At 38.3% G+C, this 15,114-nt stretch overlaps 1 protein-coding gene across 4 annotated transcripts in view; it reads left to right on the top strand.

The window, feature by feature from the left end:
* The window catches only part of MYO5A (myosin VA), a 183,936-nt gene that overhangs the window by 103,669 nt on the left and 65,153 nt on the right, over window positions 1-15,114 (top strand). For all 4 annotated transcript variants that reach the window (XM_072808558.1, XM_072808557.1, XM_072808556.1 and 1 more), the window contains exons 11-16: window positions 844-925; window positions 6,053-6,193; window positions 8,468-8,593; window positions 9,866-9,949; window positions 12,521-12,682; window positions 13,870-13,967. In XM_072808558.1, coding sequence (XP_072664659.1) covers window positions 844-925; window positions 6,053-6,193; window positions 8,468-8,593; window positions 9,866-9,949; window positions 12,521-12,682; window positions 13,870-13,967 — 693 coding nt within the window. The remainder of the gene's footprint in view (window positions 1-843; window positions 926-6,052; window positions 6,194-8,467; window positions 8,594-9,865; window positions 9,950-12,520; window positions 12,683-13,869; window positions 13,968-15,114) is intronic.

The following is a 15,114-nucleotide window of genomic DNA, read 5'->3' as shown; positions in this document are numbered from 1 at the left end:
TTGTGTGTGTGTGTGTGTGTGTGTGTGTGTGTGTGTTTTAAGACTTTATTTATTCATGAGACATACAGAGAGAGAGAAAGAGATACAGGCAGAGGGAGAAAGAGGCTCCATGCAGGAAGCCTAACGCAGGACTCGATCCCGGGACTCCAGGATCACGCCCTGGGCCGAAGGTGGCACTAAACCGTTGAGCCACCCGGGCTGCCCCTACATTTGTTTTTTGATGTCTAATTTTTTATTGTTTAGTGTTTTTTTTTTTTTTAAGATTTTATTTATCCATTCATGAGAGACACAGAGAGAGGGGCAGAGACACAGGCAGAGGGAGAAGCAGGCTCCTTTTGAATACAGGGAGCCCAATGCGGGACTCACCCTGGGCCTCCAAGATCACGCCCTGGGCCGAAGGTGGCGCTAAACCGCTGAGCCACCTGAGCTGCCCTGTTGTTTAGTTTTTCAAAAGAACCTGTTTGATCTCTGTTCTCTGTTCCCTGTTATGTGAATGTAGACACTGTGAATCTGTAAATTGACCAGATCAATAGCTTTATCATAATTCGATTGTTCCCCACTTGGAGATGAATTGGCTCTCAAAAACTCATACTGTTGAACACATCTTTAAAGAGCTTTAAAAAAAACCTTTCTGCTATGTGCTTGATGCCTATCTGCTGGATACAGATTCCATGTAACTGACTTATAAACCTTTACCTTCACTGATGTGGAGAGTTTCACAATGTTGGGAAATTTCTTCTCTCTCTCTCTCTCTTTCTTTCTCTTTTTCTAATAGGCACATTTTGAATATTTAAAAAAGCTGTTTCTTTTTCTCCTCTTCACATACTGTTTTTGGTTTTACAGATTTGAAACATTTGAGATAAATAGTTTTGAACAGTTTTGCATAAATTATGCAAATGAAAAACTACAGCAACAATTCAATATGGTAAGACTTTTCTTTCTTAACTAATATTCTACTGTAAATTATTCTTTTGAATTCCTACACTGTGTTTAAAGTCTGGTTTCTGAAATGAGGTTGTAAATTGCAATAATTGTCTAGGCTTTAGAACAACTGAGCTGTTGAGGAACTTACAATTAATAAATTAATGCAATATTAAAGAAATGATTATGACCCAGAAAAGATTCAAGATGATTTTCAGATTACAGTCTGAAAATAGTAAAAACTCAGTTGAAGTAAGTTGAGTGATGGAAGCAGGAAGTGTGATGGGTAGTAACATAGGCAGTATGAAGTTTTGAGCTTAGGATATCCTTCAGTGTATTGTCCCTGTGGAGTTAAGACTGTCTTAACTCACTTGCTGTATTAGCAAGATGCCAGCATGAAAAATCAGAACACACACTCTTTTCTGCATATTTTATTTACATATTCTTTTACAGATTCTCTTTTCAATAGACTGAGACATTCACCATGACAATGGCAATGGGCATATTTTGAGAATGGCTCTTGTGAAGTAATAATGTATCTTCAAGTGTTATCGTGGTATTGGGGGGTTTCAAGATATTTAAAAATGAGAGGCAGTAGATTACAATAGTGAGGAACACAGACCTTCAAAAGTAAACTGCTTAGATTGGAATCCCATTCTGCATTGAATATTCAGGGGACCTTGGACAGGTTAATTGGCTTTCCTGGGCTTTAGTCTCTTCATCTGTATAATGGGGGTAATGATTGTACCTACTGCATATGGTTGTATATAGTAAATGAGTTAGAGTATGTAAAGTGCCAGGCACAGTTCTAAGTGCAAGATTTGGGATGGTTGTTAGTACTGATGGAAGAGGATATTAAAAATAAGTCACCCAAAAAACAAAACAAAAAAGTCACCCATAGGAATTGAAGATGGAAGAGAAGAGAGCTAGCTGAAGGATAGGAAAAGAGCCCTTAGTATCCTCATCTTAATAAGAGAGAGGTCAGGTGGCATGGTTAATGATAAAGAAAAAGAAGTTTAAAGGTATAGTTTTAAGTTACAAAATTAGTAAAAATCAAAAGAAGAACCAAAAGTAATAATATTGGGAGGAAAGCAGAAGGGCAGTGGAGAGGTGGTATATATGAATTTAGCCTCGTCTGTCTCATCAAGAAATCAATAGATGATGTTTCCAATGGACAAATTTAAAAAACGGGAAGTACACATATTCTTTAGAGGTAAGTATCAGTAAGAAATAATTAAGGAAGTTAAAAATGGTTTCCTCCAGAGAGTGAGACTGGATTGAGGGATGGGACAAGGGATTGTTGCTTGTCATCATCAAACATTTGATTGATTGATTTAAAAAAAAATACTGCATATACTCTGATGAAAATTTGAACCATCTGTATTTAGCAAGTTAAGTTACTTAACACAGTGAAATAATGCAGAGGTGATCTTCAAACCTTAGCCTTATGACTATTTCCATAAAAATGTGATTGTTCTATTTTTCATCTTTGCATAAGAAACATAAATAGAATCTTGTCTTACATTTAGATCTTTCATCCATTTTGAGTTTATCTTTGTGTATGGTGTAAGAGAGTGGTGTAGTTTCATGCTTCTGCATGTGGATGTCCAATTTTCCCAGCACCATTTATTGAAGAGACTGTCTTTTTTTCCAGTGGATAGTCTTTCCTGCTTTGTCGAATATTAGTTGACCATAAAGTTGAGGGTCCACTTCTGGATTCTCTATTCTGTTCCATTGATCTATGTGTCTGTTTTTGTGCCAGTACCACACTGTCTTGATGACCACAGCTTTGTAGTACAACCTGAAATCTGGCATTGTGATGCCCCCAGATATGGTTTTCTTTTTTAAAATTCCCCTAGCTGGGGATCCCAGGGTGGCTCAGTGGTTTGGCGCCTGCCTTTGGCCCAGGGCGCCATCCTAGAGTCCCAGGATCGAGTCCTGCATCGGGCTCCTGGCATGGAGCCTGCTTCTCCCTCTGCCTGTGTCTCTGCCTCTCTCTCTCTGTGTCTCATAAATAAATAAATAAATCTTTAAAAAAATAAAATAAAATTCCCCTGGCTATTCAGGGTCTTTTCTGATTCCACACTAATCTTAAAATAATTTGTTCCAACTGTCTGAAGAAAGTCTATGGTATTTTGATAGAGATTGCATTAAATGTGTAAATTGCCCTGGGTGGAAGGAGCCTCGGTGTCCATCGAAAGATGAATGGATAAAGAAGATGTGGTCTATGTATACAATGGAATATTACTCAGCCATTAGAAACAACAAATACCCACCATTTGCTTCGATGTGGATGGAACTGGAGGGTATTATGCTGAGTGAAATAAGTTAATCGGAGAAGGACAAACATTATATGGTCTCATTCATTTGGGGAATATAAAAAATAGTGAAAGGGAATAAAGGGGAAAGGAGAAAGAATAAGTGGGAAATATCAGGGAGGGAGACAGAACATGAGAGACTCCTAACTCTGGGAAAGGAACTAGGGGTGGTGGAAGGGGAGGTGGGCGGGGGGTGGGGGTGACTGGGTGATGGGCACTGAGGGGGGCACTTGATGGGATGAGCACTGGGTGTTATTCTATATGTTGGCAAATTGAACACCAATAAAAAATAAATTTATAATAAAAAAATAAATTTAAAAAATTTAAAAAAGAAACATAAAAACCTATCAGAGATTAAATTAAGCATTATCTTTTCTCAAGGTTTTACTGAGTTTCTTAATACTTTAATCAGAGCCACAACCTGAGCTCTTTCCAAGTACATTTTGGCACAACATGACTATCAATATAAGGAACCAACACTGGCCTCATTAGGGACTTGCTAATTTGTCTATTTTATAAGGACCCCATGTTTCTGCATGTGTGTTTCTGATTCTCTTGTTTCTCTTTCCCTCTCTTTCCATCTGTGTCTCCTCTCTGTCTCTGTCTCAGTCTCTGTCTCTCTACACACACACACACACACACACACACACACACACACTATACTGCATCTTATCTTTTCTCTGCACAGTGTTTGTTCCCTCTTACTGTCATATGGCTTATGTATATATTTTCTCAAGGTTTCAACTTTCTCACTCACTTCAAGCTTCCTACGAACCCAGCAGTGGTTAGCTTGCTCCTCTCATCCCCTTAATTTTCTTTGAAATCCCCATTCATCTTGACTTCTTTTGGCTTCAGCTTGCACTATTAATTGCCCATTTCCAAATTCTTCCACCTGAGAAAGAGAATCATAACTTTGTTCACTTTTCTCTCAGAGATCTCTAGCAGTTGACCAGCTGTGACTAGGAACATGGGGTCTTATAGTAAAGAGCTTGGCTGCTCTGGGCCAGTCCCTTGGCAGGGATTATGGGTGGGGCAGTGGGCATGATCAAAATGGTTATTGGCATGTTTAGTGCTTGGAGGCATTATAGATTGACCAAGGATCTCTAGCCATGTTGAACCTTGTGCCCACATTGTCTTTTTGACAATTAAGTATCCAGAATTTTTGAGGCCTCATGGACTTTCCCCACCTAGGCATAGAAATGTGTGTAAGAATCAAGCCCATACAAAATCTGTACCAGTGTTTCTGTTGTCAGTGACGGCATATAAATTATTGAATTAAAAAAAGACAAGGCTCATTGTTTTGTAAAATATTGGTGCCATCAGGCAAGGCATCCTGCTGACACATGGTGCCCTATCTGCCTTCTCATTCATCAAGAGAGCAGAATAAATTTGCTTTCTGGTTAGCATGATATAAATATTCATGTGGGTGACCCTTTTGTTTGTTTGTTTTTAATTATTAAAGCTTATTGCAGCTGGTAAATGCTGCAAATGAGCCAAGAGGGGCATTATAATAAGTACAGAATAAAGTGAGAAAGTTCCAGGTGCACAAGGAGAATATGTATCAGAAATCTTGGTGACACCTAAGTTTCATGGGGCTTGGGGTCCTAGAAAATATGAGTTGTCTGGTCATAGAGAGAGCTGTTCTTTCCAGAAAAAGCATCAAAATGTGTGAGAGAACAAGGACACACAAGAGACAAAGGAAAACAGAAATCCCCAAGAACAATGAGTAGAGGTCATTAACATCTTGTGGAGACAAGAAGTTGTGGGTTGCTGCATTGGCTGGGCAGCCTGAAGCAAGAACTCTATCAGTGGTTGGATTGCCCTTCTGCCTAGAGTAACTTGAAATCCATTCATCTGCGGAGCTGATTTCATACAGTCTTTCCTCTGGGAAGCTTTCCCTCACCACCATATATCTAAACTTCATGAGGACTCTTGCTCTCATAGCTTGCATTATTTTCCTCTGTAACATTACTACAGTTTGTGATTATTTTATTTCTGTCTGTTTTTCCCATTAGTCTCCAAACTCATGCGGGCAGAACCCATGTCTAGTTTGTTAATTGTATGCAGTGACTGGCACATAGTAGACAGGTGATATGTATTTTTGCGTAAATGAGTGAATGGAGATTAGAAGCAATGGTGAGGATGGTGGTAGAAGCATTTAGCAGAAAGAGAAGTGAATTGGTATTTCTTGCAGCTACTTGTAGCATTGGATGAAGAATCCAGAAAATTGAGCCAAAGATTCCCTGACTATGGAAGATAATGGAAGCAGACATAAAACACTGTTATCTAATTCTGAGGCACGTGAACTTCCAACATCACTGTCCCTTAAGAGAATTATTTTTGCTATGCTGTAAGCATCACCCAGTTTGGTTCAGTGGTCCAGGGTGCATCTGCTCTGCATAGTTGTTCAAGGCCAGCTAAGGCATCGTTAGCAGCACTGTGCAATAATCTGAGGCCAAAAAGTATATAGTGCAATGTTAGATGTATACATAAAAAAATATAAAATACTGCTACATTTGTCAGTTGTCTAACGCATGCATCTATGTACTTAGATTTACTAAGTAAATCTTGTTTACCAACAATCCTGTATAGCTGAGGTTTTACTATCTGTGGTTTTTATTTGCTTCTTATATTATTCTCCATGTGTAAATCATGTGTCTCCCACAAGATTATGGTTGCTGAATGTCATGGACTATCTCAAATTATGTTCATATCCTCTTAGAAAATCTAAGTTGTTTTCTATAAATGTTTCTTGACTAACATTACTTGTACTGTTCAATAATGCCAGCTCTTTTTTGTCTTTTTCATTTCAGCATGTCTTCAAATTAGAACAAGAAGAATATATGAAAGAACAAATTCCATGGACACTCATAGATTTTTATGATAATCAGCCTTGCATTAATCTTATAGAATCTAAACTGGGCATTTTAGATTTGCTGGATGAAGAATGCAAGGTAAATATGATTTGCAGATGTACCTAGTCTATCAAAAGAGCTATGTCAAGGTCAGAAGGTTAGTGGATTCAAGTAGAGGTTCGTTAGTATACCATGAAGTGCCATTGTGGCAATAAGTGAGAGGTCACCCCACTTACATTCCAAAGGGTCACTAGACCCAAAGGTTTCCAAATACAATTGAAAGCTGGAGAATTTTGAGGCACCTGTGCTGCTCAGTTAGTTGAGTGGCTGACTCTTGATTTTGGCTCAGGTCATAATCTCAGGGTCCTTGGGATTGAGTCTCAAGTCAGGCTTGATGCTCAGCGGGGAGTCTACTTGAGGATTCTCTCCCTCTCTCTGCCCCTCCCCCCACTCGTACTCTCCTTCTCTCTCGAAAATAAGTAAATAAATATATCTTTTTTTAAAAAAATTAGAAACTTGGAGAATTTCCTTTCTTTTTTCACCTGCTTCTAAGTTATGTGAAAAATTGACATTAGACACAACTACCACCAGTGTTAGCTACTTTTGTTATCAATATGCTTGTATTTGGTACTTTTTTTTTGTTCAGTGGTATGACATATTTAAAGATATGCAAGAAATCATACAAAATATATTTTGAATAATAGTTCTAAATATCTATAATTTTTAAATTTACTGCTTATTCTTTATTACTAATATATCTGGTAGAAAGGGAATTTTAGCTTTAATATTTGAAGACACAGCATGTTGAGAAAATAATGGATATCCAGCTTTACTGCTGAGTGATCTTAGACAAATAACCTATCTTTTTTCTTAACTCCTCTTTAGTTTATATGCCATAAATTACAACTTACCATAGACTGATCCTCCTAAGCATCCAGATTCCCTACAACATTAAGAATGAGTGTAATGTTCAGTTTCACTTGAAATTATATAAAAATGTAATTCAAATAAAAAATGGGATACTGCTTTTTACCTATCAGATAGGCAAGGGTTTTTTTTTTTTTTTTTTTTTTTTGGTTTTTGTTTTTAAGATTTTACTTATTTTGAGAGAGAGAGAGAGAGAGGTGCCCATGTGAATGGGAGGACAAGCAGAGGGAGAGGAAGAGAATCTCAAGAGACTCCACGCTGAATGTGGAGCACAAGTGGGTCAATCCCAGGACCCCTGGGATCATGACATCATGACCTAAGCCAAAAATCAAGAGTTGGCATTTAACTGACTGAGCCACCACACACCACAGATAGGTAGGGTTAAATTTGATAGTACCATTCATTGATAGTAGGGCGTGAGTTAATACAACGTATTTTGAGGAGATTTGACAATATTTATCAAATTTGTAACCACAGGTACCTTTGCACCTAACAATGGTGAACTGCTGGAGTTCACCCTATGAATATACTTGCAAAAGTATCCAAGGTATATATGTAAAAGAAGCCTTTGTGACCATTTTTATAAGAACAAAAAATGAGTAACAGCTTAATGGCCATAAATACAAGACTGCTACTATTTAAAAAAAGTGCAAGGAGCTTACAGAATGATTCTACTTGTGTTCATACCTCTAGACAGAAAGATAAAAAAGTTGGTGGAAATGGTGAAAGGAGATTACTCTTTATTTATTTTAAAAAAAGATTTTCTTTATTTGAGTGACAGAGTGAGTGAGTACAAGTCAGGGGCAGAGGCAGAAAGAGAGGGAGAAGCAGACTCTGCTGAGCAGGGAACCCAATGTGGGGCTTGACCCCAGAACCCCATGATCATGACCTGAGCCAAAGGCAGAAACAACTGAGCCACCCAGGTGCCCCTACTCTTCATTTTAAACCTTTCTGAATTATATAAATATTTCATTCTCTGCAGATGTTACCTTTATTTAACAAATTTTTAAAAATATGTGATATGTAGCACCTGGCAAGGTCAGTAGAGCATGTGATTCTTGATCTCAGGAGTCATGAGTTCAAGCCCCACATTGGACACATAGCTTACCTAGAAAAAAAATACATGACATCATGATAGTTCATTTTTTGTTTGCGAGGCTCTTGTTTTAAAAACAGAATATTTATTTGATGATTCCTGGTATAGGCAGATTGAGTTGCCCAAAGATTGGGTTGAGTCACCCATGAGAAGGTCTCAATCCTTGCTTTTCATTAGCAATTAATTTTTGGCATCTAGCAGAAATGTGGAAGGAATGAGTCCCTAATTGAATAAAAAAGTTGTTAGAAAAGCCAAAAAATGGCCCTTGGTTGATTCATCAGAAGAGTCTCATAAAAATATTCACCTTGTTTCCATTGTTGTTTTTTTTTTCCTTTCTCCCCTGAATGTAGATGCCTAAAGGTACAGATGACACTTGGGCCCAAAAACTGTACAACACACATTTGAACAAATGTGCACTCTTTGAAAAGCCCCGTCTATCAAACAAAGCTTTCATCATCCAACATTTTGCTGACAAAGTAAGAAAGCTTTATTACCTTTTTTCTTTCTGAATATTTAAGTTCAAAGAAGGAAAAAAGTGATAGTCGAGATATTTTTATCTTTGCTGAAACTTGCATTCTTTATGGTCTTATAGGAAAAGTATTTTTCAGTGTGCTTTGTTGGTTTTCTCTTCCTTTAGCCTAAATAGAATTATATTATGAAATAAATAGGAGTCTACAATCGTCTATAATTCTGAAATCCAAGAAACTCTGAAAACTAAGAAGTCTTTTCATAATTCATTTTATGGCTAAACCTAATCTCTGACTTTAACTAACACGAGGTTGTGTATAGTCTATTTATCTCAGTTATGCTGGATATTTACATACTTCAATGTAGAAATGTTAATGTGAAAAAAAAAATGTTAATGTGTTTAATTGCAGGTCACTGCCTCAGACTGCTGATGTCTTTGAGGGGTTAGAATAGAGACTGTGGGCTTGTGTCAGCCTCTGGCTGAGGTACTGGGTCCCTACTAACAGGGTATGCAGACTTGCTACTTCATGAATTCAGTGGTGTACTCAGAAAATCAGGAGCTACGAGATTTATATTTTTTTATATTTAAAGGAAACGTGGGTAGGCTTTTGGGGGTAAACTTCCTGGAGTTTCCTTCAGGAATTGAGGATCTGAGTCTCCTTAATCCTACCTGGAAACCTGGGAATGACATTAGGTCACCTAAGGGCTTTGTATTATAGGCTGGGGAGCAACTTGAGTGGTAGATGCCCTAAGTCACTGGAGTTTTGGAAGCAAGAAGTACACTCTCAGGTAGTTTCACTTACCAGATCATACAGTATTTACCCAGGCACCACCTCAACCCTCTGTCAGACAGCTCTTTGTTCCTTCTGATCTCTCTCTAGCTTTAGTGTCTTCTCTCCCAAGAGGACTACCCTTCCTGGGTAGTGATGTGAGTCACAAGAAGATACGTTGGGTTGGCCACGGAGGAGCTCTCTTCTGCCAGCATGGAAGAAGAGGGTCAACTTCTTATGAGTCTGCTTCCCTATGAATTGGGAGGATCTTTCAGACCATAACTAATTAGCACTACCACTCTTCCCTAGGGAAAAACAGTATTTGAGGAGTTTTACTCTAGAGTTCATGTATTTCTTCCCAAGAATGGTACTGGTTTCGTAGAATAAAATTGATACCAATTTGCTGAGAGCCAGTAGGATCCTGAGCCTAATACGTACTTTTGTTGTTGATGATAATAATATCTGTTCAAAAAGTCTGTTAGTTAAGAACATTTTTGCATGTGTTTTCAGGTGGAATACCAGTGTGAAGGCTTTCTGGAAAAGAATAAAGACACTGTTTTTGAAGAACAAATTAAAGTTCTGAAATCAAGCAAGGTAACAGTGTATAGGCTTTCTTCAATCAGGATATATTCAATAAAGTGTTAATTACTTAAACATTAGCTTTTTAACAATAATGAGTTTTCTAACAAAATTAGCTTTACTGTTAGTTTTTAATTTATCAGATACATAACAGTGTGTGTCAATTCTTGTTTTAAATGCCTTACGAATGTTACTCATGTAATTTTTATAATGAGGTGATATTATCATCACATTTTACAGAAGAGGGAACTGAAGGACAGAGATTTCATAGCTAATAAGTTTTCAAGACAAAACATAGGCTGACTTGCTCAGAGTTTGCTCTTAACCACTGTGCAATATTTTGAGTTTTATGTGAAATTGTTATCTCCACAGTGGTTGTAGACTTTCTTGTGCCTTTGTGAAAAATGATGAGAGAAAACAGGTTTTTTGCTGCATCATTTAATCATTTAATTAATTAAGATTTATTTTTTTAAAAGATTTTATTTTTCTATTCATGAAAGACAGAGAGAGAGAGGCAGAGACATATGCAGAAAGCCTGATGTGGGACTCCATCCTGGGTCCCCAGGATCACACCCTGGGCTGAAGGCAGCACTGAACCGCGGAGCCACCCGGGCTGCCCTAAGATTTATTTATTTTAGAGGGAAAGAGAGAGCATGAGACAGATAGTAGGGTAGAAGCAGAGGGAGCAGGAGACAAAGACTCCTTGATGAGTGGGGAGCATGACACGGAGCTTGATCCCAGGACCCTAAGATCATGACTTGAGCTGAAAGTCAGTTCGGTATCTAAGTCAGTTTCTTACTTACACTCATAAGCACTGGGCATTAATGCTTTATAGCTTATAGGAGGAATGATGTATAAAAGAAAAATCTCTCATGGTGCCAGTCCCTCAGCGTGCTGTATTCAGTTAGAGTATAAATCGTTTCTATTTACGAATAGTGATGGAAACCATAACATTCTAATACTCTGCCTAGGCAATTTAGCTTAAATGGAACATTCTCAAGTTCTCATTCCCTAGACACTTGTAATCAGTCCTTTCTTCTGACTAACTTTTCTGATGGCTAGTAGATCCTTAATTATCAGAAGGTAGCTATGTGTTCTGGGGAATCATTTGGAGTGATTGCAGTCTATGCAGCATTGTTACAGCTAAAGCGGGGAGATGGTGCATCATGATACACATAACTTGGGTTTGGGGTTCAAATCTATTAGGGACTCTTATTTTTTCTCTTGGAACACAGCTTGTAATACAAGATAGTGGTACTACATGTTTTCCTCTTTGCAGCTAAATAAACTAGGATATATGTATATTTTTTTCTGTAAAAGGGATATATTCATTTGTGGAGAAGCAACCATTATTGGTATGTTTGTATAACAATTTGTTTTATACATCATGAGTTATTTCTTAAATTACCCTTATGATTAAATATACACATTATGAGCAAATGGAGTTCTCTGATTTTGTTTTTTAATGAAAGAACTCTACTAAGAAAATTATTTCTGAAGTTGTTAGACAAATAATTAGTAGTTGCAATTATAATTTGAAGAATTTTATGCAGAATGTGTCACTGTTGAAGATACATAGGTTTCAAGATGTTCCTGTCAGTTAGTTTGAAGTCTCTTTCATTCCATAAAATTTCTCCTAACCATATTGACTAATACCATCCATCTACTTGTTAAATGCCAGATCTTTTAATAGTCTCTCATAGTGCTAACCTGGTATAACACAAAATTGATTGCAGAAATTATGCAATCAAGTTATCAATCCCTTGAAAACAAATATAAAAGGTTACATCCAGGACAAGAATAGGGCTTTTAATTGTTTTCCTTATAAATCTATGTTATTTTTCAAAAATTAATTCGTGATTATTTTTCAATCTTATAATATTGGAGAACTAGTTCATGACACCCTTCTTGCTGAGATTTTTCAGTGAGTTTTTTTTAGCTGGTGCTCACCATTTGTGTTAGTAGGTAGATGAATGAAGCATAATGATAAAGCATTTTACCTTACCTGAGGAAAGGTAATAAGATAAGACTTTCAATTAGTATTTTGCTCATAAAATAATTGTAGTTCAAGACCAGTAATATGTTTGTAATGGACATTTCTGTAGATTAGGATTGCCAGTGTGAGTGGAGTAGTTTTTTTTTTTTTTTTTTAAGATTTATTTATTCGTGAGAGACACACACACACACACACACACAGAGGCAGAGACACAGGCAGAGAAAGAAGCAGGCTCCATGCAGGGAGCCCAATGTGGGACTGGATCCTGGGTCTCAGGATCACACTCTGGGCTGCAGGCGGTGCTAAACCGCTGTGCCACAGGGGCTGCTTGAGTGAAGTAGTTTTGATTTTGTTTTCCCCAAACATGGCTGTAGAATCACCAAATTTTTCCTCCTATGTTTTTGTAGCATTTGTGTCACCTTCCTCTCATATCTTTGTTTCCTAACACAGATAGATATTGATTACTTCTGGAATGAGACTCTGAAAGGGATTACTTAAGGAAGGGAAGTAGTATGGACTCCAGGTCTTCTGTGAAGGTTTACATTTGAGTTAATTTAGAGTGTAATTATCTTCTATTGTTTCTGACCCAGTTTAAGATGCTACCAGAATTATTTCAAGATGATGAGAAGGCCATCAGTCCAACATCAGCCACCTCATCAGGGCGCATGCCCCTTAGCCGCACTCCTGCAAAGCCCACCAAAGGCAGACCAGGCCAGACAGCCAAAGAACACAAGAAAACTGTGGGGCACCAGGTGAGTTGAAGGAGCTACCATGGCAGGGCTCCTTCTCCTCAGGGAAGCCCCAGGTCTTCCCTTCAGGCTCAGCTGAAGCCCCACATGGGGTCCTCAGGTGGGGAAAGGCTAGATAGAGCTTTTACTGTGAGGACATGTCACACCATCCCCTCCTGCTCCTCTCCACCCAGCTTTAGACCCATGACTCTGTGGAAGCCTTTCCCCAAATAATTTTCTTTGGCTCTTACTTCTTGTAGTATATATCCTTCACAGACCACTGCTGCTTTCAGTTTGTCCCCTGGTTGTTCCCTCTGTGGGTTTGTACAGAGCGCCAGCTCCCTCGGTGCAGGAGCAGGGCCCTCTCTTGTTGATGTCCTCAGCTCTATGGGGAGTAGGAAATCCTACATACAGGCATAGTACCTGAACAAGGCTGGGGGCTCTGGACAGGAAGCCAGTCAGCTTGCTTTCCTGTGTGGGGGACTGTGTGTCTAGGTGAAATAGGAAGCAGGGCCTTATAGAGATGCACAGCCTCCAGGCTGGAACCTGTGTCCCTGATGGTAGCCCCACTCTGGCTGCACTCTCCCACCCTCCTGCTCATTTCCTGTGCTCTTGTAAGTCACCTGCTATGTTTTTAGTATTTTGTAGCAGAATTCCTACTGTACACGATAAATGGACTTAACATTCTTCAAGTAAGGTGATATTTTTAGTCAGAATTGTGCATTCACGATAGAAAGCTATGGGAGCCTGTGTTAAATAAAGGGGGGGATTGAACTTTGATGTAAATGATGGACTTCAGGTAACTGATTTGTCAGACCACCATAATGAATGTGCCCCTCTGTTGGGGGTACTGATAATGGGGGAGGTGCTGCCTGTGTGGGGGCAGGGGGCAGATGGAAAATCCCTCTTCAGTTAATTTTTCTGTGAACCTAAAATGTCTCTAAGAAAACAAGTTTTTAAAAACGGAATGAGGGAAATGTGGTGGGAGGAGAACAAATGTATATTTAGTAGAATAAGCATATAAATGGCTGAGTTTAAGCAAATTTTAACCTAAAGCCCTACATTCTTATTTAGAACACCCCCACTTCTGAGGTTGTGTCAGGTCAAAGGGGGCAAAATCATCTCCAGTAGTGTCATTGGAAAACTTTAAGTTATTATACGTCAACTTTGACAAAACCTTGATGGCTCCTTTTGTTTTGTTTTTCATGAAGTTCCGAAACTCCCTTCATCTGCTTATGGAGACCCTCAATGCCACTACCCCTCACTACGTGCGCTGCATTAAGCCTAATGACTTCAAGTTCCCTTTCACGTAAGCATTTCTCAACTACTGAATTAAAAACTGTCCAAGTTTCATAGGGATTCCCATACCAACAGAAGGAAAAATATTTGGATAAATCTTCATGACTTGTAGAGGGAAATCACTAGTTAATAGATTTTTTTTTTCTCTTTTCGTTTTCTTTGGAGAATATGTAACAAATTAGTAGCTGACCTTTTGAAGATTTTAAAAGTGGAGGTCAACCAAGCATTCCTAGTTCTGCTTTCTATTTTGAATTTACTTTAATTCAAGGTCTCGGGGCTTTGTTAATTTGGCCATTAGTTAAAACCAGAATCAGGTCGGGTAAGGCTGCTTTGGTGGAGGCTCAGTGTTCTCCCTGCTACTTTCCAACTGTTGAAACCATCAGAGCCTGTCTACTATTACTAAATGTCTTGTCCTACATTGAACACCATGTGTGAGGGGGAAGTTTTTTTTATTCAAAATGGAAATTTTTCTCAAAATTTAAAAGTAATGCATGTGCATTGTAAAGACAGTTTTTGAAAAATATAAAATATCATAAAAATAATTTTTAAAAATTCATTATACCCTGAAAAAAAGCTGATATTCACTCACATAAATCCTTCTTAACCAACCAACATCTCTTCCTTCCCTGCTGTGTTTCTGTGTGTGTGTGTGTGTGTGTGTGTGTGTGAGAGAGAGAGAGAGAGAGAAAGAGAGAAAGAAAGAGAGACACTAATAAAAGGGAGGGGCTTATGCTGTAATTGCTGTTTTGTATCTGGTTTTAACTTAATAAACTTGGACGCTTTACATGTGAGTAAATAAAAATCCACATCATCATTTTAATGACTATATAGTATCTCACTGTATAGACATACATCATTTATTCAAATTATTCCCTAAATGATGACCATTTAGGTTATCCCAACTATGCTATGATAAATATATTTTGCCAAACGTTCTTGTATATTTGCCTGATTATCTTCTTAGGATAATATATTTCTAGAAGAGGAATTTTTGGGTCAGATGAGGCACATTTACCAAAGGTTGTAGCTCCCACTCCCACCCAGTAAGGTATGAGCATTCATTTTCCTACGCTCTGCCAATCCCGCCCTCTGAGATTCTGCCTTAGGTGCAGGGCAGTTCTGAAAGATGTACAGCCTCCTGATAGCCAAGAAGCTCT

Source organism: Canis lupus, chromosome 32, assembly GCF_048164855.1.
Source record: "Canis lupus baileyi chromosome 32, mCanLup2.hap1, whole genome shotgun sequence".
In the NCBI taxonomy this organism is placed as follows: domain Eukaryota; kingdom Metazoa; phylum Chordata; class Mammalia; order Carnivora; family Canidae; genus Canis; species Canis lupus.
Note: the sequence above shows the minus strand (reverse complement) of the source record. Positions and strands in the feature narration are given on the sequence as shown.